Source organism: Geotrypetes seraphini, chromosome 2, assembly GCF_902459505.1.
Source record: "Geotrypetes seraphini chromosome 2, aGeoSer1.1, whole genome shotgun sequence".
Taxonomy (NCBI): Eukaryota; Metazoa; Chordata; class Amphibia; order Gymnophiona; family Dermophiidae; genus Geotrypetes; species Geotrypetes seraphini.
This window is the reverse complement of record NC_047085.1, coordinates 523,161,368-523,184,487: the sequence shown is the minus strand read 5'-3', so window position 1 is coordinate 523,184,487 and position 23,120 is coordinate 523,161,368. Positions and strand designations below refer to the sequence as shown.

Genomic DNA, 23,120 nt, shown 5'->3' with positions numbered 1-23,120 from the left:
ATTCCAGGGAAGTTTCATTAGAAACATTATGGGATGCTTTCAAAGCTACCATGAGAGGGCAAATTATTTCATATTCAGCAAATGCTAGGAAAAAACTTAAAATTTTTTAAATTTGGAACAAAATATTAAAGTTTTGGAAGCTCAATTGGCCTTAAAATGGGAGCAAAATACTTTCCAGGCCCTCTTAAAAGCTAAATATAAATATAATGAAATTTCCTCTCAAATGGCTAGAGAAGAGATGTTTTCTCAACAAGCTCGAATAAAGCGGGGAGAATATTGGCTAATTATCTTAAAGCTAAAAAAATGAAAAGTTAAAATTGAAAATATTTTAAAACAATTTTGGAGCTATTATGTCTTTGTATTCTTCTGTGCTTTATTCAAATAAAGAAAAGGATGGATTAGAGTTTTTAAAATGAATTAAGGGATCTCAAATTCCTCAGCATATACAAAAAACCCTTATTGCGCCTATATTAATGAAGGAATTACAAATAGCATTGAAGTCCCTTAGAGTTGGATCCGGTTTCACTGTAGAGTTCTTTTTTTTTAATATCTTTATTAGCAATTGCAAAGGGAACATACAACCAGGAGTGGTGAAAGCATAAAAAAAACAACAATCAAAGAAACAACAAGGGAAAACTATGACAGCAGATGGTTCATAGTGCAGAAACCTTGTGGCTGGATGGCCAACACAATTGACATTTTGTTGTTTAATGTACCAAAAAAACCCCAAGCAAACACACACAAATCCCAAACACCCGGCCTCAAGCCGCAACAATCATACAACAAACAGCCCACAAGCATACCCCCAAACAACCAACACACTCACACCCACACGAACACCCACACGTGCAGCTACCCAGGGGAGTAGCAAAGAGAGAGCGGTCTCCATCCCAAGAAGAAATCAAGCTATGGGGTCCGTGGTCTCTGACTCCAAACTGGAACAGAAAGTTAAAGCCCGCTTCCATATAGCTTGATAATACCGGAGGGCAAGAGTCCCATGTCTAGGGATGCGTTGAAGTTCATACCGCCCCCACCTCAGCGAGATAAGCAAGCCACTGCGGGAAAGAGGCCACTGAATCAGCCACCCAATGTTGCAACAAGATCTTCTTTGCCACCAAGACAGCCATGTAAAGAACCCTACGCTGGGATAACGTAAGCCCTCCCTCAATCAAATCCTGTTGATCTCCCAAGAGCAGGAAACCATAGCTCAAGGGCACAACTCACCGAACAAGGTGCTCCAAAAATGGAAGAACTTGCAGCCATAAAGTGGAAGAAGGGCATTCCAAGAAATGGTGAAGAAGGGTACCTAAAGAGCGATTACATTTAGTACAAACCGCTCCTTCCCAAAGGCCCATGCGAGCCCCCTGTGCCCGGGAGATATACGCTCGATGCAGAATTTTAAATTGCATTTCCCGAAAATCCGTTGAACCCCCCAAGGCATGCACATTGGCAAAAAGATCAAGAAAAGCCTTGCGATCAAGTGAAATATCAAGTTCTGATTGCCAACGCGAGGCCAATCGATCAATGGATCCTAAATCTGAAGCTGATCAGAATCTGATACCAGGTGGATAATTTGTTGAAGGCAAGAGGCGCCTGGAAGAACTGAACATCCAAGGGGCCACAGAGCCAAGCATCCCCCCACTTGCGACCAAGGGACAAGTAGTAATGCCGAGCTTGAAGGTAAGCCCAGAAATGAGTCTGGGGCAGGTGCCAGTGAGATTGCAGTTGGGCAAAGGTAGGAAACTGCCCACCCCCCACGGTAAGGAAATCCTGAAGAGATCTACATCACCTCTGCTCCCACTGTTGAACCAAGAATGACCCACTCCCGGTGGAAAGTTGACATTCCCATACAATTGCAACAAGAGGGAAGCTGCCGGAGTTTTCCCTTGCCGACGCCGTCACCACCGCCACGCACGACGCAGGGATAGAAGAAACACAAACTTGGGCCCCCCTCCTGGGATAACCAGCAGTGGAGCATGAAGAAGGGACAAGACCGAGTGGGGTGCGCACCAGGATTCCACCCATCCCCGGGGAAAAAATTTATAACAACCCGACCAACCTTCATGGATAAACCGAACCAGAGCTGCTACGTTGTAATAACGAAGATCAGGAAGATTCAAACCGCCCCTAAATTTATCCAAAGCCAAAGTGGCATAGCTAATGCGGGCGCACTTATGACGCCAAATAAAGGAGGAGATGATCGAGTGAAACAGGCGCACATCCTTATCAGTAACCCAAAGAGGTACGGTCTGCAAAGGATACAGGATCTTGGGAAGAAGTATCATCTTAGACAAAGCTACTCGACTCCAGACTCCCAACGGAAGGTCTTTCCATTTATCACACAAACGCTGGATCTCATCCAAATGGCGTCGCACATTATAGTTGTACAGAAGTTTGAGATTGGGACTTAAATACACACCAAGGTAACGCATTGGCCCCCTTACCGGCGGTATCTCTTGGCCCATATGCCCAGGTTCCAACGTAGTGGACCGCAACGGGAGAAGTTCAGATTTATCGCAATTGACTCACAGGCCAGAAATATCCCAAAGGAACGAACAAGAGCTAGGGCACGCCCCAGATCATGGCGAGGTTGATCCAGATAAAGGAGAATATCATCGGCAAATAGATTAATGCGGCTCTCCTGCTCCCCAAGGCGAATACCCCGAAGATATGGATCTCCACGAATCTTAGCGGCCAAGGGTTCGATAGCTAACACGAAGAGCAGCGGAGACAGTGGGCAGCCTGCTGCGTCCCCCTACCCAAGACAAACGGAGCAGTGAACTGACCATTTACTAAAAGCCGTGCCTGCGGTTGGATATATAAGCTACAGATCCATTGATGAATAGGGCCCTCAATACCAAACTGATGCGAAACCCAGAAGAGATACTGCCAGAGATGCTATCAAAGGCCTTCTCCATGTCCAGGCCCACAATAGCTGATGTTCCCTCCAGTCCACGTCTGGAATGGAGGGCCATCAAAGCGCGAGCTAGATTCATTGATGCATAGCAGCCCGGCACTAACCCGGTCTGGTCCTCATGGATCAAGAGTGGCAAGAATGCATTCAAACGGCTTGCCAAGATCGTGGCAAAGAGCTTGGCATCCTGATTAAGAAGAGAAATGGGCCGATAGGACCCCACCTGGGCGGGGTCCTTGCCTGGTTTAGGCAATAGCACAACATGGGCCAGATTAGGGGTCCCCAAACCCTGCTCTGCGGACAGCACATTAAATGCTTCCGTCAACACCGTCAACAAAATCTTGTAGTACTCAGATCCAAACCCATCAGGTAAAGGTGCTTTAGTTAACTTGAGCTTCTTAATACCTAGCTGCACCCCCCCCTAGGACTAATAGGTACATTCAATTGTTCCAACTGAGCAACCGTCAACCTAGGAAGCGTGAGCCCCTGAAAGAAGGCATCTCTATCAGAGTTCGAGAATGGGTGGTTTGCATACAGGGATTCATAAAAGTGAACAAATTGTTGTTGGATCTGCTGCTCCTGGGTGAAACGAGCACCTTTCGGATCCTGAATAGACAAAATAACCTGGCGCTTTCGTGGAGGGCGAACTAAGTTAGCCAACAGTCTCCTGGTCTTGCCTCCCCAGGAATACAATTTGTACCATTGAAAATAAATATCTTGAGAGGCCCTCTGCGTTAAAATAGTGTCAATCTGTCGCCGTACGGTGAACAGGCGAAGTTTATCATCCTCAGAAAGGGAAGTACAATGTCGCGACCGCAATTGGCGAAGCTCCCCTGATAAAGCCAATAAGTCAGCATCCATTTTCTTCCACTTACGAGAAAGATAAGTAATAATGAACCCCTGCAAAACCGCCTTGGAGGCCTCCCAGAATAGTACCAGATGGACATCGTCAGTATGGTTATGAGAACAATACTCCAACCACTGCTCCCAAAGATATTTATGAAATTCTAGATCTCTATAAAGATAACACGGAAATTTCCAATGCCATTCCCTCGACTCAGGGGTAAATTGAAGTTCCGTGACAACCGGTGAATGATCCGACAAGGGAACTTCCTCAATATCTATCCCAGACACCCGGGGAAGCAGAGAGGGTGAGACCAACAGATAGTCCAACCGAGCATATACATTTTGTGGATGTGAGTAAAATGTGTAGGTGCGTTCCATGGGATGCAAAATCCTCCAGGTGTCCAATAACTGCAACTGGCTAAGTAAAAAAATTAACCCCCTTGGCTCCATGATCCCGTGCCCCCACCTTTGTTGGACTACACTCCAGGGCAGGATCTACCATGATATTAAAATCCCCTCCCACCAGTGGCTGTTAAGTTGGATACATGGCTATCTTGGCAAGCAGAGCTGAAAAAAAATTATGATTATACACATTAGGAGCATACAGATTGCATAATAACCAGTTGTGCCCCCATAATTCCCCCAGCATTATAATAGAACGTCCCTCTTGGTCTGGGAGGACTTTGTGTACATGGAAGAGCAATTGTTTATGAATAAGTATTGCAACCCCCCGCTTCCGGGTACCAAAGGAGGAAGAACAGACCTCACCCACCCAGTCTCTCCGAAGCTTAAGGTGTTTGGCAGAGGAGAGATGGGTTTCCTGGACAAAAGCTATGTCAGTCCCCCTCTTCCTGAACCAGTTCAGAACCTTCTTCCTCTTAACAGGAGAGTGGATGCCTTCCATATTTAAAGTGGTGATGGTCAACTTAGTCATGGAGGAAACAGTCTCTCAAAAACAATAGTAGATAACAAGCCAGGAAAAAAGAGGAAAGGCCCCCCAGCTAGGCCCTCCCCCCAGAACAGCTAAAGCAGTATCACCCCTGATAGTCCCAGGGCTCTCTGGAATAGACCAACCCCCCCCCCCCCCCCCAGGTAAGCTGCACCTCACCATAGCCAACCCTGCCCCCAAACCACAAACTCAACCACCACACATACCACCACTCAAACACACCAAACACCAGTCCACAACCCCATGCACACAGCCATCCCCCCTCCCCAACCACCAAACCCACTCCCTCACCCAGAGAAAACCATCCCCAGAAGTACACCCAGCACTCCAAAACCCAACAGAAAAAAAGAAACTAAGAACAAAAAAACTGCACTCCCAAAGCCTGGAGCAACCTAAAGTCAAGTCTAAACTCTCGACCCAGAGTCTCCCACAAAGATGGTCACTGCCAAATCGGTAAGGAATTGCAGCCAGCTCCGGGGGCCATCAGTCTCTCACGAGCAGCCCAGACTAAAAGTTCCCGACAAGAAGAAAGTTGCTGGAGGTGGGAACAAAAGACACAGGATCCGACAGCATATAGACCACCCCTCAGAACCAGGAGCAGACCTGTGGTACCATGCGAGACAGCAATCCTGGAACATCTGGAACATGGCACCTCACCCCCCACTCGGGTGAAAGGAAAAATCCAGGTATAGCTGCCCTCAGCAATCCAAGCTGACCCAGAAATGGCGAAAACCAGTGGAGACCGCAGATATAGAGCACAAAGACCGCCTGCAGGATCACACCACTGGATCAGCCGCCGGTGCTCCACCGTTAGCAATTGCTGGTAGGGAGTCCAGATAATACTGTGCTGCTGCTTTATCAGTGAAAGTTTGGGGCTTCCCATCCCTCCAAATGCGCAGAGACGCTGGATACACAAGCACAAACCTCACTCCCCGACGATGAAGCATGGTGCAGAGAGGTGCCATTTCCTTACGAAGGGATGCCACATGCTGGGAGTAATTATTAAATAACAACTTTTCCCCTTCATAGTCCACCTGACCAGCTTTCCTATAGGCTTGCAGGATAAGCTCTTTTTCCTTCCAATTTAGGTACCGAGCGATTGCAGCCGTAGGACGATTGTTATCCCCGAGCGTTGGCCCATGCGATGCGCTCTCTCGCAGATAAAGCCGGTTGGCAGTGTCTCCAAGCCCAGCCTAGTCGGAAGCCAGGTTTGAAAGAAGTGGTAGAGATCTTGATCTGCCCGGAGCTCTGGAAGACCCACCACGTGGAGGTTGTTCCGGCGTTGGCGATTCTCATATTCGTCGAGTCGGCCAGTCAGCGCGGTCACTTGGGCCTGCAATGTGACCACGCTAGTGCGATCCTGCAGAGCCGCATCCTCCCCATCAGAGATGCGCTGTTCCACCGCCGCAATGCGAGTCACCTGGGCCTCAAAACATTCATTGATGCAGTCCACGGCTGACTGAAGCTTATGGAGACGATCCTCCAGTGCCATGGTCACCATGCGGGAGAACTCCAGTGCCCACACACCCCACTGCGCTGGAGCAGAAGATGGAGTCGGCGCCGCCGCCATGTTAGGTGCAGGGAAAGCAGATTTGTGTTTATGAGCCTTCGCAGAACGCACTGGCATACCGGTCGCAAACCACCTCTCCAAAAACTCCGCTCCTGCACAGCACCTTAAGAAGGCCTCTGGTAAGATTAACATAGAAACATAGAAGATGACGGCAGAAAAGGGCTACAGCCCATCAAGTCTGCCCACTCTGCTTACCCACCCCCTGTCTATGCCCTAATGACCCAATTTCCTTATCTTGACCCTCGTAGGAATCCCGCTGGGTATTGTGACCAGCCAGGTATTCTCCCTGCTCAGGTCCCAGTTAGGACAGAGGAAAAAGCAGAAAGAAAGAAATCCCGGGAAGGAATCTGGAAGGGACAGGGACTTCCTGAGAATGATATTAATTCTGTCCACCGGGGGAGCCCAAGAGGTCCTTGGAACACTGCCAGGACTGACTCAGCTGGGCGTTGCCCCAAGGTACTTAAACCTGTAACTGAGAACAGGAAGGGAAGCCAGCTAGGGAGAAGCTTTAAGCCCTTTCTCCCTAGAGAGTCTCTGGAGCCAAACAGGTGCAACAAGCCTATTCCAATGGAGCTGGTTGAGGCTGGTCAGGCGGAGGAGCCACAGTTGCCAGAAGTCCAGTCCATGGAAGTTGAGGAAAGCCTGGCAGAATATGATCCTGAGTTTGTGGAAACTATGCAGGTGGATTTGGCTTCCACCCACAAACAGTGAGTGAACTGGGTTTGGTTTGTACTGTTTGAGGAACTATTTTTGCTTGCAAGCTAGAGAGTGATTTTTCTTGGGGAGAGGTTTTGTGTACACCCTGGGTGGGAATTGGCAAGTCAAGTTAAAGACTTCATTTTGCAAAACCTATCACTCTCCTGACCTGGCAGTGAGTGGAACTGGCCAGAGGCTTGTGTGGACTTTGGGCACCAGTGTGGAGTGAGTGCCATGAGCTGTGTTATGTTTGTATTTTGAAACTGCCTGCGTGGGAGCAGACAGGGCTGCGACTGAGGGGAATTAAACTCTCTACCACAGCTGAAGTTGAAGCACTGCTGAGAGCAAGATAAAGACTTTATTTTTGTGCTGTTATTTGCTTTCCTTGTTTGCTACTTTTTCTGGTGCTTTCATTAAGAACATTCTGACAAGTTTGGCTATTATTTTGCAAGAATACTCACCTTGAGACAATAAGGAAATAAATCTAATATTATTTTTTCTACAAAAGGAAAAATTGTAGTAACTTTTGTGGATTGATTTTCTTTTCCTTTTTATTCCTGTGTGGAGTTCGGTCCTGCAGGGTGGCTCCAGTCCGGGCCACACGTCTGGGTGTTATCTTGGGTGGCTTACCACTGAGTGTGCTATTGAAGCCCTGTCCTGGGCTACAGTGGGCCACAGTATCCCATTTATTCTTAAAGTCTGGCACGCTGTCTGCCTCGATCACCTGCACTGGAAGCTTGTTCCAATGATCAACCACTCTCTCTGTGAAGAAATACTTTCTGGTGTCGCCATGAAATTTTCCGCCCCTGAGTTTGAGCGGGTGCCCTCTTGTGGCCGAGGGTCCCTTGAGAAAGAAAATATCATCTTCCACTTCGACACGTCCCGTGAGGTACTTAAATGTTTTGATCATGTCTCCCCTCTTCCTACGTTCCTCAAGAGTGTAGAGCTGCAATTTGTTCAGTCTCTCTTCGTACGAGAGACCCTTGAGCCCCGAGATCATCCTGGTGGCCGTCCGTTGAACTGATTCAATTCTGCGCACATCTTTACTGTAATGTGGCCTCCAGAATTGCACACAGTACTCCAGATGAGGTCTCACCATGGCCCTGTACAACGGCATTATGACTTCAGGCTTTCGGCTGACGAAACTTCTATTGATACAACCCAATATCTGCCTTGCCTTAGATGAAGCCTTCTCTACTTGATTGGCAGTTTTCATGTCTGCACTGATGATTACTCCTAAATCTTTTTCTGCTGAAGTCCTAGTTAAAGTTTCTCCGTTCAAGAAGTACGTCCTGCATGGATTTCCGCTTCCGAGGTGCATGACCTTACATTTCTTAGCATTGAAGCCTAGCTGCCAGGTTGAGGACCAACTTTCCAATGTAAGCAGGTCCTGCGCCATATAATTCTGTAAACTGCATTCACTTACTATATTACATAGTTTGGCGTCATCGGCGAATAGTGTTATTTTACCTTGAAGCCCTTGAGTCAGATCCCCTATGAATATGTTGAAAAGGAGTGGACCCAGGACCGAGCCCTGCGGCACTCCACTGGTCACCTCCGATGTTTTAGAGAGGGTACCATTAACCACCAGCCTCTGAAGTCTGCCACTCAGCCAATCATTGACCCATGCAGTTAGTGTCTCTCCTAACCCCATCGATTCCATCTTGCTTAGCAGCCTGCGGTGTGGGACACTGTCAAAAGATTTACTGAAGTCCAGGTACACGATGTCCAAAGACTCTCCCAAGTCCAACTTTCTTGTTACCCAGTCAAAGAAGCTGTTGAGATTGGATTGGCAGGACCTACCCTTGGTGAATCCATGCTGACTGGGATCCCGAAGATTCCCTTCATTCAAGATCGTGTCCAATTTGCTTTTAATTAGTGTTTCCATGAGTTTGCACACTATTGATGTGAGACTCACCGGTCTATAATTCGCAGCCTCTGCCCTGCAACCCTTTTTATGCAGAGGAACGACATTAGCTAATTTCCAGTCCAGGGGAACTTTCCCCTTACTTAGGGAGAGATTGAATAGCTCAGCCAATGGTTTCACCAGGACATCGCTCAATTCTCTGAGCACTCTTGGTTGCAAATTGTCTGGTCCCAAGGCTTTGTTCACCTTGAGTCTTGCCAGTTCACTGTAAACTTCACCTGGTGTGAACTCAAAATTCTGAAACGGGTCTTCTGTGCTTTGTGTTGCCTTCAACTGGGGACCGTGTCCCGGTGCCTCACAGGTGAAGACTGAGCAGAAGTATTCATTCAGTAGTTCGGCTTTATCGGAATCTGCTTCCACGTAACTTCCGTCCGGTCTTCTAAGGCGTACTATCCCGCCTGTGTTCCTTTTTCTGTCACTAATATACCTGAAGAAGGATTTGATCGTCCTTTTTAATGTTTTTTGCCAGAATTTCTTCCACTCGAAGTTTTGCCTCCCTAACTGCCATTTTGACCGCTGTACACCTGGTCCTATATTCTACTTTTGCCTCTCTTTTCTCCGTGCGCTTGTAGGAGAGAAACGCTTTTTTCTTCTCCTTAATGAGGTGCGAGATCTCTGCGGTGAACCATTGGGGTTTATTGTTTCTTTGTCGTTTATTTACTGATTTTATGAAGCGGCTAGTTGCTTCATGTATGTTTGATTTCAGTGTTAACCACTTAGCTTCTACATCATCGGTCTCCGCTTGGTCCTGCAGCGTCTGATGGACAAAATCTCCCATGCGTGCGAAGTCTGTGCCCCGGAAATTGAGTACCTTTGTTTTCGTGTTTGATCTAGGGAAGCCTTTCCTAAGGTTGAACCATACTATGTTGTGGTCGCTGGAGGCTAGCGTATCTCCTACTGAGACCTCTGAGACACTTTCCCCGTTGGTGAGTACCAGGTCGAGGATCGCCTGGGCCCTAGTGGGCTCCATTACCATTTGTTTGAGACGTGCTCCCTTTATGGAGGTTAAGAGCCTCCTGCTACCGCTGGTTGTCGCTGAAAATGAGTTCCAGTCTGCATCAGGCATATTGAAGTCCCCTAGCAGTATAGCTTCTCCTCGTAGAGTGATATTCTCTATGTCTTCAATTAATTCTGCATCCATGTCTTCCAGTTGTCTTGGGGGTCTGTAAACCACACCTAGATACAGGCATTTTTCTCTGCCTCTTGCCAGGTTTACCCAGAGGGACTCCCCGGTGTACTTGACATCTGTGATCCTGGTGGTTTTGATGTTCTCTTTAATGTATAGAGCTACCCCCCCTCCTAACCTGCCCTCTCTGTCCTGACGAAGTAGATTGTAGCCCGGTATAGCCATATCCCACCCATGTGAGTCCGTGAACCAAGTTTCAGATATTGCCACCACATCTAGGTCAGCATTCCTTATTTCAGCCTCTAATTCTAGAATTTTGTTACCTAAACTGTGTGCATTGACATACATGGTCCTCCATATCTTGTGTTTGCTAAGTCCCTGTGAGGCGTATCCTACCCGAGTCGGTGTGACTCCCAAAGAACTGTTTGCAATGTGGGTACTTACCTTGGACATGGAAGCGGAGTTTCGACTCACCTCATCAGGATAATTCCTTTCTGCACTAATATGTGAATGGGTACCCTCCCCCGACTTACCTAGTTTAAAGCCCTGTGAAGCAGGCAGGCTAGTCGGTGTCCGAAGACGTTCTTACCCCTACTGGTCAGATGGAGTCCGTCTGGTCCCTGAAGTCCTTGTAGCGCTTCCCCATGGTTTAGGAATCCGAAGTTCATATCCCGGCACCATCCCTGTAGCCACTCGTTCGTCCTCAGGATACGTTCATCTCTGGCTCTTCCCTTGCCTCTAACTGGGAGGATCGATGAGAAAACCACCTGCGCTCCTGTCCGCTTCAGCCTCTCACCCAGTGCTCCAAAGTCTCTGGTGATGGTCTCCGGTGTGTTCCTGGCAGTGTCGTTGGTTCCTATGTGGACAAGAAGCATAGGAAAGTGGTTTCAGGGCGTGAGTAGTCTATCCAGACTGGCGGTGACATCTCGTATCCTGGCTCCAGGCAGACAGCAGACCTCCCTAGATTGCATATCCGGTCTGCAAATTGGTCCCTCGGTGCCCCTCAGCGCCTATCGGGCAGTAGTATATCGTGAGTTTAGCAGATATTTGGAGACCCGGGGTCAGAGAGCTCGAGGGCACACGTCTTTTCAAGGCAGACGCATCACGTGACCCCCCCTCCCACTGTAGAGTTCTATAAGGCATTTGAGGAGAGTGGGGTAAATTTTCCCAATTTTTTTTCTTTATTTATCATTGACAAATTACAAATCAAGTATCACTTGTACAGAAAGATAAAGATAAGCCAATAAGGTATTCATTCTAACATCTCAATTATCAATAAAATAAAAAAAAGAAAAATCATTATAGCTTAACTTCAGCTCAAGTCCACAATTGTGATCCAGGTATACATAGCGGAAACTTAAAAGAACATTTAACAAACTAAATTGCTGTATGAAGAAAAAATAGGCCCTTTAGACTGAGACAGAATAACAAATAATCAATTTCGCCCTCTTAATTCCTCTTAAGCCTGAGGCGCTGCAGACAAGAATGTTGTCGGCTGGCTTGGGTCAAAGAAAACATATTTTTTCATACGATATTGTATCATACATTTACAGGGATGTCGAAGAAAAAAGGTTTCTCCCAAAGCCCTGGTTTTAAAAGAAGAAATTTGCGTCTCCTTTTTTGCGTATCTCGAGCCAGTTCTGGAAAAATCAATATTTTAAGTCCCATGAATTTTTTTTTGTCTGTTTTTAAAGAAAATGTTTTTATCTGGTGCTAAGGATATTGTAATCAAAAGTGTCGCCAGCGTAGTCATTTCTAATTTTCCCAATTTTTATAGGTACCATCAGGCCTATATTATGCGTCAGGGTATGTATTGGGTCCTCCCTGAGCTCATGGAAAATCTTCCAGATTGGTTAAGGTTGGAATGGCAGCTCAGGTTTCCACTGAGATTAAGTCATGTTCTGAGTATCAAGTTTCCAAGATTATATAAGGACACTAGAATTTTACTAGATACGTGGCAGACATTGAAATATGTAAATAATTTGACACCTATTCCAATACTTAAATCCACCTGTCAGTCCCTCTGCCTAAACTCCAAGATTCAAATAGGTATTTAAGGTCATCTGGAAGCATCGGATGAAGGCAGGCATACGCACTTTGGATGATGTGATATCAGATGGTAAGCTGCTTGAATTTTCACGATTGCAACACAAATTTGGTCTTAATAAATCTCAAAGTTACAGATGGTTTCAGTTGAAGCAGGCCATTCAGGAGGGGTTCCCTAGATGGAAAAATCCTACAAATCAATATACCTTGCCGATATTATGTTTTCAGGTAGACTTTTTGGGGCACCAGGCCACTCAGTCGTATAAATTAATATCTGGATTTTTGAATAAGAAACCAAAAACTGGTCTTCGCGACATTTGGAGCAATGAGATAAAGCATCAGATTACTGCATCTCAATGGCCACGAGGCCACGAATTTGGACTTGGAGGATGAGATGTACGGTGTCAGCATCTATGAGGCAAACTTGATTTTTCTTATTACATGGAGCTTTCTGGACCCCTGTTCATTTACATAAATTAGATAGTTCCAAGTCTAATAGATACTGGCACTGTCATTTTGAAGCTGGGACTTTGGAACATTTGTTGTCCCTTGATACTGCAGTTTTGGAGGTCTATTTGGGACCAAGTAAATAATATGTGGGAGAATCCAGTGGCTTTATCTTATGATACTATTTTATTTGCTACTCTTATGAGAGCTAAAAGTCAATTATCTGTGAGAAATAACGAGTTACTTTTTGTAATGACAGGGGTTGCCATGCAGCTTATTTTAAGAAATTGGAAAAACTGGGATAGGTTGAACTAGACATTCTGGTGGGAATCCTGTATTATACTTATAAAATGGAACGTTGCATGGCCATACAACAGGGACGTTGTAAGAATTTTATGGCTAAATAGCGTAAAGAGGAATAATTAATTTAATTTTATAGTCAAGAAAACATACACATCCTAGGGGGAGGAAGGGAATAGAATTGGAATTGATTCAAGGATTTCATGAATAATTTAATGATGGTTTTATTATATTTGTATATTAGCTGGGAGGGTGGGGAAAATCTCATTATACATTAGTATTTGTAAGTTTTCTTGCGCTTATTATGTAATGTGCAAATGTGTGAATCATTTATTGCGCATTTGTAGTGTGAAAAATCAATAAAGAATTTTTTTTAAAATAGAAAATTATTCGGGATGATATTGGGAGCCAGAATAGTTACCTGATAATATATAGATCAGTCTAACAGTTGTGTTCTGGATCAGCTACAGTTTGTGGATAAGAATGGTGTTAATTCCAAGGTAGGCGGAGTTGCAATAGTCCAGTTGAGGTAAGACCATCATCTGAACGATCATAGTAAAGAGCAGGACTTGGGTGTGATTGTAGGTGATGATCTTAAGGTAGCCAAACAGGTTGAAAAGATGATGGTGAAAGCTAGAAGGATGCTAGGTTGCATAGGGAGAGGTATGGCCAGTAGGAAAAATGAGGAATTGATGTCCCTGTATAAGACTTTGGTGAGACCTCATTTAGAATATTGTGTACAATTCTGGAGGCCGCACCTTCAAAAAGATATAAAAAGGATGGAGTTGGTCCAGAGGAAGGCTACTAAAATGGTGTGTGGTCTTTATCATAAGGCATATGGGCACAGACTTAAAGATCTCACTCTGTATACTTTGGAGGAAAGACGGGAGAGGGGAGATATGATAGAGACATTTAATCTAATCCAGTCTTTAGCTTTATATATCGGGCCTTTCCCAAAACGGACTCAATCCGGTTCACAAAGTTAACTCAAAGGGTAAGAGAAAATAATTAAATACCTATGTGATGTAAATCCACATGAGGCGAGTCTTTCATTTGGAAGCTCTGGAATGAGATGGCATAGGATGAAGTTAAGAGGTGGCAGGCTCTGGAGTAATCAGAGGAAATACTTTTTTACGGAATGGGTGGTAGATGCGTGGAACAGACTCTCGGAAGAAGTGGTAGAGACAGACATTGTGTCTGAATTCAAGAAGGTGTGCAATAGACACATGGGATCTCTTAAAGAGAGGAAGATGGAATTGTTACTGCGGATGGGCAGACTGAATGGGCCATTTGGTCTTTATCTGCAATCATGTTTCTATGTTTCCTCAGTAAGAAAGAGACCTCTTTTATGGCAACAGAAATGAACTCTGTCTAGCATCTTCATCTCACTCCTGTCTGGATTATCTGATGTACTATCAATGTTCACTTTTCAGTAAAGCAGTTATCATACTAAGAATATGAAAATGACTTCACTTCAGTGTGAATTTTCTGGTGTGTTTTGAGGTTACTCATCTGAGTAAAACTTTTACCACACTCAGTACATATAAATGGTTTCACTCCAGTGTGAATTCTCTGGTGTCTTATGAGGTTACTCATCTGATTAAAGCTTTTACCACACTCAGTACATGTAAATGGTTTCACTCCAGTGTGAATTCTCTGGTGTACTGTGAGTGTTGTCTTATCACGAAAGCTTTTACCACAATTAGTACATGTAAATGGTTTCACTCCAGTGTGAATTATCTTGTGTTTTCTCATTGTTGCCTTCTCAAGAAAGCTTTTACCACACTCAGTACATGTAAATGGTTTCACTCCACTGTGAATTCTCTGGTGTGCTATGAGTGTTCGCTTATCACAAAAGCTTTTACCACACTCAGTACATGTAAATCGTTTCTCTCCACTGTGAATTCTCTGGTGTGCTATGAGTGTTCGCTTATCACAAAAGCTTTTACCACACTCGGTACATATACATGATCTCACTCCAGTGTGGATACTCTGATGTATTGTCAGGCTTCCCTTCTGACTAAAGCTTTTACCACACTCAGTACATGTAAATGGCTTCACTCCTGTATGAATTCTCTGGTGGTTTTTGAGGTTACTTATATGAGTAAAACTTTTACCACACTCAGTACATGTAAATGGCTTCACTCCTGTATGAATTTTCTGGTGTATTGTCAGTGATTTCTTCAGAGAAAAGCTTTTACCACACTCAGTACATGTAAATGGTTTCTCTCCAGTTTGAATTCTCTGGTGTGTTCTAAGGTGTTCTGTACGATTAAAGCATTTATAGCACTCAGTACATGTAAATGGCTTTGTTCCCCTGGGGATTTTTTCTGCTGTTCTGTGGTTTCCTTTGCAAGAAGTGCTTTTACCACTGACAGCACAAGTATATAATCTCCCATTTTTCTCTATTTCCTGATATTCTGCGATATTTGCCATTCTGTAAATTATTTCTTCAGATTTACAAGTGATTGATACCTCACCAGTTTCAGTCTTTTTATGATCTGCAAATGCTTCTCCTTGACTGAAGCTTTTCTCACATTCGGTATTTAAAAATGATCTCTCTCCCGGGTGAAATTTTGCTTTTCTTGTGAAGCTCTCGTCCTGGTTTATATTTTTTTTACAACCAAGATATGAAGATATTCTCTTGTCAGTATTGTTTTTCTGGCATTTTGTCATGTTTCCTTTATTGAAAAGGTTTTCCCCATATTCGATATTTGTACACATTCTAGTTCCTTTATTATTTTTCCTGTGTTGCATTTGCTCTTTCTTGCTGTTGAAACTTTTCCCACAGTCCGTACATGTAGATGATCTCTCTTCAGTATCAGATCTCTGATGTGGTTTCAGAATTGAACGATCACTGAGGAATATCTCACATACATCACAGGAACATCTTTGATCTCTCATCTGGTCCGTCTGGTCTTCCTCTGTCTGTGTGATCTTGAGCAGAGCTGACTCTCCTGGTGAATATTTTGGATTTTGATTTTTTTCCTTCTCTCCCCAGTTCTCTTTCTCTCCTTCTGATAACATCTTTACTCCTTCAGGCTTCTCACTGAGCTTCCAGGGATTATTTTTAGGGTCATCTTTTTCTAAATCAAAAAATAGCATTGTATATTATTGTAGGAGTAAAACCTTTGAACAAGTTCAGTAACACAAATCCCCTTTGTAAATTTACCACCCACTCACTGTTCAGAAAACAACATTTCCAAGCTGATCAGTACCAGAGATGCAAATAAGAGTGTGTGATCATATTCAAGTCAATATTTAAAAGTGCTTTTTTGGTCTTTCCACATAGGTATAAGAAAATCCATGCTGAGTCCAGCCCAAGCTCCATCAAGTCCAGCATCCTGTGTCCAACCGTAGCCCCTCCGGTCACAAGTGCCAGGCAGATCCATAGAGCAAATCCAGTTCCTGAGATGAGCAATGGCTCTCCTAAGTCTATCTGACTAAAAATCTTTTTATGGACTTTTCCTCCAGAAACTTGTTCTAACCTTTTTTGAACCCTTCTATATATATTTTTTCTTTTTATTTATCAAATTTTTCATACAATTCTTCAAGAACAGTAAAGGATAAAGATATACATCAAAAGAAAAAAAAGAAAATATATCATAAGTATCTAATATAAATCTTTCTAGCCCACATTAATTTGGGGGGAGCCACCATAAGATCAAATACAATTAAAGGAAATAAGATATCAATCTTGAGAAAAGATTCAACTATAATTATAAATAAAAATCCAACTTAAGAAAACAGAAATCTTCCCCCAAGTTATATCATTTTAGTTTTTCGCTTCTTATTCTCAGATTCCTTTTAAAGATCAGTGAATAACTAGTTTACTTTGGGGTCCTTTTATCAAGCTTTGGTAGGGATTTAAGACGCAATGGGGGTTAGCGCATGATGAAATGTCCGACACGCTAACCCCACTAGTGCGGCTTGATAAAAGGACCCCTTTATCTTTCTCTTGTTCACGAAAACTTAACAATTGCTGAGCTGTGTGGGGTCCCAAAAAGTAAATTCCTTCTCTTGTATTTTGATTATACACTTACAAGGAAATTTTAGGAAAAAAACTAGCGGCCTGAGCTAAAACCCTAAGTTTTAAGGGAAGAAATTCCTTCCTTCGCATTTGGGTAGCTCTAGCCACATCTGGGAATATCAACACAGTATCACCACAGAATTTTGTTGTTTTGATTTTGAAATATAATTTCAGGAGTAAATTTTTATCTAATTCATCAAAAGAGTAGCCCTAGTTTTAATGACATCTTGGGAATCTTCCAGGAAGTGAGTTAAATCGAACTCAGCAGAAACTAAAAGTTTCCCTGATCTGATTTTACTTTTTTTTTCTGTGGTATATAATAACAATTTTGTATAGAAAAGTTTCTGAATTTGTTAAACCTAATATCTCTTTCAAATATTTTTGTAATAAAATCTCTGGAGATATCGAGTGCGTCATGGGAAAATTAACAAATCGGAGATTTCTTGAGCGTGACAAATTCTCCATAATTTCCAGTTTTGAATGAATTACACAGACATCCTTAACCGCAGAGGTCGATGTCCGTGTTTCAACCAACATTAATCTTTTATCTACCAAGTCTCCAACTTCTTTCCAACTTTGACTGAGAAATCTGAGGAGTGTTTAACAACTGATCTTAATAAGCTTTCCACAAATCCTTCAAGGTAATATCCTTTGGTTCCTCTGAGGTTTACCGATTATCATCCCTTGAATCCAATAAAGTTAATGCTTTAGGTATTGACAAATGTTGTAATTTGGATAAAGTTATTGACTTTCGGGGTTCCTCAGAAGTTTCGCTAGGGGTTACTATAGGCTCCCCATCATCGGATAATGGTGGAAGGGGTGGAGTCCTTTCAAGGGGACTTAAAGATGCACCCTGAACGGAAGCATACTCTTGGTTAACTTGTGAGGGAGTCACTGGTATTAAGTGGTGGTCCATAGGGCCGGCTGCGGCAGGGGTGGAGCTTTTGGGTTTAGCTTTTCCCTTACCCATCAATATATTCACACCAAAATTTTTTGGATCTTACCCAAAGATGGTCTACCCTCTCAACACCTCCTGATTCCTCGTGGCTCCCAAGGGGCAGGGCGTGCCCCTTAGGGCATGCCCTGCGGTCATGCCTTGCAGCTGCAGAAGTTTTTCACACAGAGGGGGGGACCCCGATGACGTCACTGGAAGTTTTGGTGTAAATGTAAAATAGTGTTTGACAGTTGAAAATTGCCGGTTATGGGGTGGAATCCTCCTAGTCTTCTTTAATATCAGCTGATTGGAGGAAAATCAGGCATGAGGGAACGCCCCGTAATGTGAGCGGCTTGACGTAGAAGTTACGTAAGGTGGGGTTATGTGATACAATGCCAGGAGCTCATGAGAAGAGAGGGGAACTGGAATTGTGTACTGAAGAATGGCCTGCAGTGACGTTTTTTGGAAAAAAAAAAAAACAAACTCTGACATTTTATTCACTACTTTTATTTTAAGTTTTATTTTAAGTTGATTATTTATATAAAGTGTCTATTTAGAGGTTGAAAGATAAATTTTATGGGTCAAAACTAATGGATTTATTATTGTTTATGAGTTCATGTTCAATTCTCTGAAGTTAATAGATAAAATAATATCATATTCTATATTATATTATTTTATTGAATTGTTAAACTGAGGCTCAGGTTAGAAAATGTATTAATGTCTATAATTAGTTTCTATTATGGGTAGAATTGAATTCTGTAATATTTGGGAAGGTAAAGGGGGGATATGATTTTAAAGTAAGGAATATGAGTTTCTTATTTCCAATAATATTGTTTAGAGGGTATTGCTTTGATTCTGATGATCATATTTTTTTTAATTTTTTTTTTACTTTATTTATTTATAATTTTCACAAATTGTTTAACAACAATCTAAAGAAATTAACAATTGAAAAAGAAAATAATTATATTAAATTATATATAATAATTCCACATATAAGACTAATCAGAGTCCACATATTGAGGAGAGAGTCCATCACCTCCAAGGGAAGTTGGATCTAAAAGAAAAGAAAAACTCATACAAATTTACAGAGTGCGGTTGGATTTAATCATCTGCCTGGATAGAGGACTGTATGGAAGGATCTGGAGCTCTGGACTCCATCTTACCCTCTAAAAAGAAATTTAATTGATCAGGATCATAAAATATATATCTAATATTCTGGTAGGTAAGACAGCATTTGCAGGGAAAACGTAACTGAAAGGTTGCTCCCATGTTCAAAATTGACTGTCGATAAGCCAGGAATTTCTTCCGTCTGGCTTGCGTCAATTTTGATACGTCAGGAAATATTGAAACTTTGGAGCCGTGAAATTCCACATTCTCAGTCCTATAGAATAAACGGAGAACTGCCTCTTTATCCTGAAGAAAAACAAAGGTCACCAGTAAAGTTGCTCTAACAATTATTTCTTCTTGAATTGATGTTTCCAGCATACCAGTGAGATCCAAGTCTCCTGATACAATCCCTTTGCTTTTCTCTTCTTTGGGAATATTCAAATAGTATAATTTTTGGAGCGGTGGCATATTATTTTCAGGAAATTTCAAGACTGATTGTAAGAAGGAATTAAATAAGTCTCTTGGAGTTTGAAATTTGGATACCGGAAAGTTCAACAGTCTAAGATTTAAATTTCTATTTGCATTTTCCATTTTTCTAACCAGCAAAGATTTTTCCTTCAAATGTAAATTCATAGAAGCCTTTATTTCTGACACTGATTTTTCCACATTGTCCGTTCTATTGGACTGCTTTTGGAGTTTCTCTTCCAAAGTTTTAACTTGTAAATTAGTGTTCTGTGTTGAAGAAAAAAGTTGAGAGCATACCTTATGGATTGATTCAAGTCCACTCCAGATTGCTTCCATATCGATGACTTCAGGTCTTACCAGAGGAGGGGGGAAAGATATTCCAGGGATTACCCCATTAGCTCGCTGCTCCTCTGTCCCTGCTTCCTCACCAGCAACTGCTCCTCCGTTCTCCATTGTCGACTGCAAGAGAGTCGGCAAGCCGTGGAACACTTCCGGGGTCAGGGTTGAGTTCAGCAGCGTCAACGGAGAACTCGTCTCCGGCGCCTCCTGCGCTGCCGACGGTGTCCCCGACATCCTCCCGGGCCGCGGAGGAGCTCCAGGACCCATAGGGCTAAGCGAGATTTCGCTCTCCAAGACCGAGGTCTGCCCCCCTCGGTCAGCGGATATGCCCAATCCAGCCGGTGTGGCATACGCTGTGATTGCCACCTGTCTCGCCGTTGAAGTACCAGATGAGGCTGGAAGAACGCCTCTCTGTTTGCCTCTGCGCTTAGGCATAATTGAGGTAGGAAAATTTTAAATGAGATAAAATTCACCAAGCCAAGCAGGAGCAGCTTTCAAGGGTGACTCACTCCGTCGCCATCTTCTGTGATCATCATATTAAAGGAACTTGATAGGGGACTAATTTTAGTCATTAGATATAAATTTTTGAGATGGGTTCAAGATAGAGAATTTGTTAGACATAAGCTGGAAGTATAATATTTGTACTGTTTTTAATTGGATTTATGAGTTTATATTGAAGTGTTATATTAATATATGAATTCATATCATTTATCATATTAATGGATATGGATTCAAAAATAAAAAGGGGAGTAATTTATTTCAAACACTACTGTTCTGAGGATATTGAGAGTGTGATAATGGAGTCTAAGGTGGAAATTATTATGAGAATATTATTTAGTCTCTTGGGATGGGTTTAGGATAAAGGTTTTGTCAGATATTTAATGCTTTTAAATGGAGTGCGGATACAAAAGGGTAAAGGTATCACAGGTCATCTTTAAGGATAAATTCCTTTTGAGAACGACAGGAGTTGCTGTTCAACTAATTTTGAGAAATTGGAAAAACTGGGACAGGTTAACTTACAATTTTGGGTGGGAATCTTTATGGCATATTTTTAAAATGGAACGGATGTTGGCTGTACAGCAAGGGAATTATAAAACATTGAGAAATGATTGTAAGGATTGATCGATACACATCCAGGGGGGAGGGGTACATGAAGATTTTTAAATGGTCATTAGTAGTGGATTATTAATCAGGGGCTGGGAGGGTTAAAATGATTGTTTAGGTATATTTATTAGTTCAAAGTGCTTTATTGTAATATTACATGTGTGTTTAATTGCTTTGCATTACGACTGAAACTCAATAAAGTAGGTGTTCATGAGGTACCTTGTCAAAGGCTTTTTGGAAGTCCAGGTATATGATGTCTATGGGGTCTCCTCTGTCCATCCGTTTGTTAATTCCCTCAAAAAAGTGCAATAAGTTAGTCAGGCACGATCTCCCCCTGCAGAAACCATGTTGGCTGGTTATCAGAAGTTCGTTTCTTTCAAAATGTTCATCGATGCTTTCTTTTATTAGTGCTTCCGCCTTTTTCCACGGAACCGAGGTCAGACTCACCGGTTTGTAGTTTCCCAGGTCTCCTCTTGATCCCTTTTTAAAAATGGGTGTAACGTTGGCTATCTTCCAATCCTCTGGGATCACGCCTGTTTTCAGGGATAGGTTGCAAATTTGCCGCAGTAGTTCCGCTATCTCCTCCTTTAGTTCCTTCAGAACCCTTGGTTGGATTCCATCCGGCCCCAGGGATTTGCCAGTTTTTAGTTTTTCTATCTGCCTGCGCACATCTTTAAGACTCACTTCCATGGATGTTAATTTTTCTTCTTGACTTTTCCATTGAAGAATTGCTCAGGTTCCGGTATGTTGGTTGTGTCTTCGTTTGTAAATACAGACGAAAAGAACATGTTAAGCCTTTCTGCTACTTCTTTCTCCTCCTTCACCACTCCCTTCCTTTCTCCGTCGTCCAGCGGTCCCACCTCCTCCCTAGACGGTTACTTCCCTTTAACATATTGTCACACCCCTAGCCTTAAAGCTCGGTTTGTGCCAGGCAGGGGTTTGTCTAAACCCATTACTACTGTCAGAAGAGCTGATCAATGTAGCAAGCCAGAGGGAAAGAATAGGGAAGATGGTTCATTTCCCTTTAAATCTCAGGTAGCTGAGCTCCAGGGTGTGAAAGATGCTGAATGTAACAGCCTGGAACAGCCTGAGAACACTCCCTCCTCTCCTGCCAACTCTCAGCTGCAAAAGCTGATTGCTGCTCCTGAGAGAGGTAGGAAAAAGCTGCAGGCTGGCCCTCCCCCTCAGAGAACTGGGCGTGCCCGGCTGAACGTAATAGAAGCTGCTCTGAGGGGAAGGAGGTCAGTCTGCCCTGAGCCTGCTCAGGAAGGAGGTATCCAGGACAATGCTCCTGATCCTCACAGCTCTGCTGATGTGGAAATGCTAGAGTTTGATACTGACCCTGAGACTAACCAGCCAGCAGAGCTTGAATTTATGGATTGCCAGGAATCTGCAGTTTGTCCTGAAGGTATGCCTATGGAAGAATAATAGGATACATGTTTGTGAAACTTTTGAGTTTTTTCTTCCAGCTCAGGTGAGCAAATTGTTTGGATTGCTTCACAGCAGCTGTGTACACTTGAGGGAAGAAAGAGAGCAGTGCTGCACTTCTCCCTTTAGGGGAACTTTTGAAAAGAAAAAAAACGTTTTTCTTTAATTGAAGGAATCTGCTCTGTTAAGTTTACTTTTGTGTTTGAATGCTGAAGAATGAGGAAGTAAGTGTGGGGAGAATCCACTGTACAACTGGATGGGATTGTGGGGCCATTTGGGCATTCTGTGTTAACAGATATTTTTGGTGGATTCGCTTACTCCCCTCCCCCACCAACTCCTTTGGAGCTGGCTGGGGCCAAGCCTATTTTACTCTCAGGCTTGGATACAGCACTACCGGCAGTGCTAATAGCAACCTTGCTAACTGTCTTTCTTTTTGAAGATAACAGTATTGTTTTGAAGATTTATCTTGGCCACTGATGACAAACGTTTGTGTAAAGTGTTTTGGTTACTTACCGGTATGGAGATGAGAGCTGAGACATACTGTTTTTCATCAACTCTGGTTTTGTTTTGAGATACTTGTATCGGTGACTTGGAGTACAGACTGAATGGAAGTTGGCTCCCAATATAAGCCCCAATAAAAGTGACTTGTAGCATGAACTATAAAACTGACTCTTTTGAATTTTTGTTTTCATGCTTTACCCATGAACATTGAGCCCAGCAGGACTTCCAACTTTATGGAAGCACGTCAAGTGTGAGTATTTGTGTGTTTGGACCGGAGCCTACCTTATCCACAGGTGCCGGCTAGACCACAATATCTAAAGAACGGTTTGAAATTTTGTGCTTCCTTGGCTAGTCTCTCTTCATACTCTCTTTTGGCTTTTCGAACCACACG

General features: G+C 43.2%; 2 protein-coding genes across 13 annotated transcripts in view; one reads left to right on the top strand and one right to left on the bottom strand.

The window, feature by feature from the left end:
• The window catches only part of LOC117354716 (zinc finger protein 721-like), a 375,536-nt gene that overhangs the window by 65,964 nt on the left and 286,452 nt on the right, over window positions 1–23,120 (top strand). The gene's annotated exons all lie outside the window — the stretch shown is intronic.
• The window catches only part of LOC117354719 (zinc finger protein 11-like), a 103,095-nt gene that overhangs the window by 33,473 nt on the left and 46,502 nt on the right, over window positions 1–23,120 (bottom strand). For 6 of the 12 annotated variants that reach the window (XM_033932636.1, XM_033932638.1, XM_033932644.1 and 3 more), the window contains exon 4: window positions 15,302–15,655. In XM_033932636.1, coding sequence (XP_033788527.1) covers window positions 15,302–15,655 — 354 coding nt within the window. Of the gene's footprint in view, window positions 1–15,301; window positions 15,908–23,120 lie in introns of all 12 variants that reach the window. The other 6 variants (XM_033932634.1, XM_033932637.1, XM_033932640.1 and 3 more) reach the window with 1 other exon arrangement.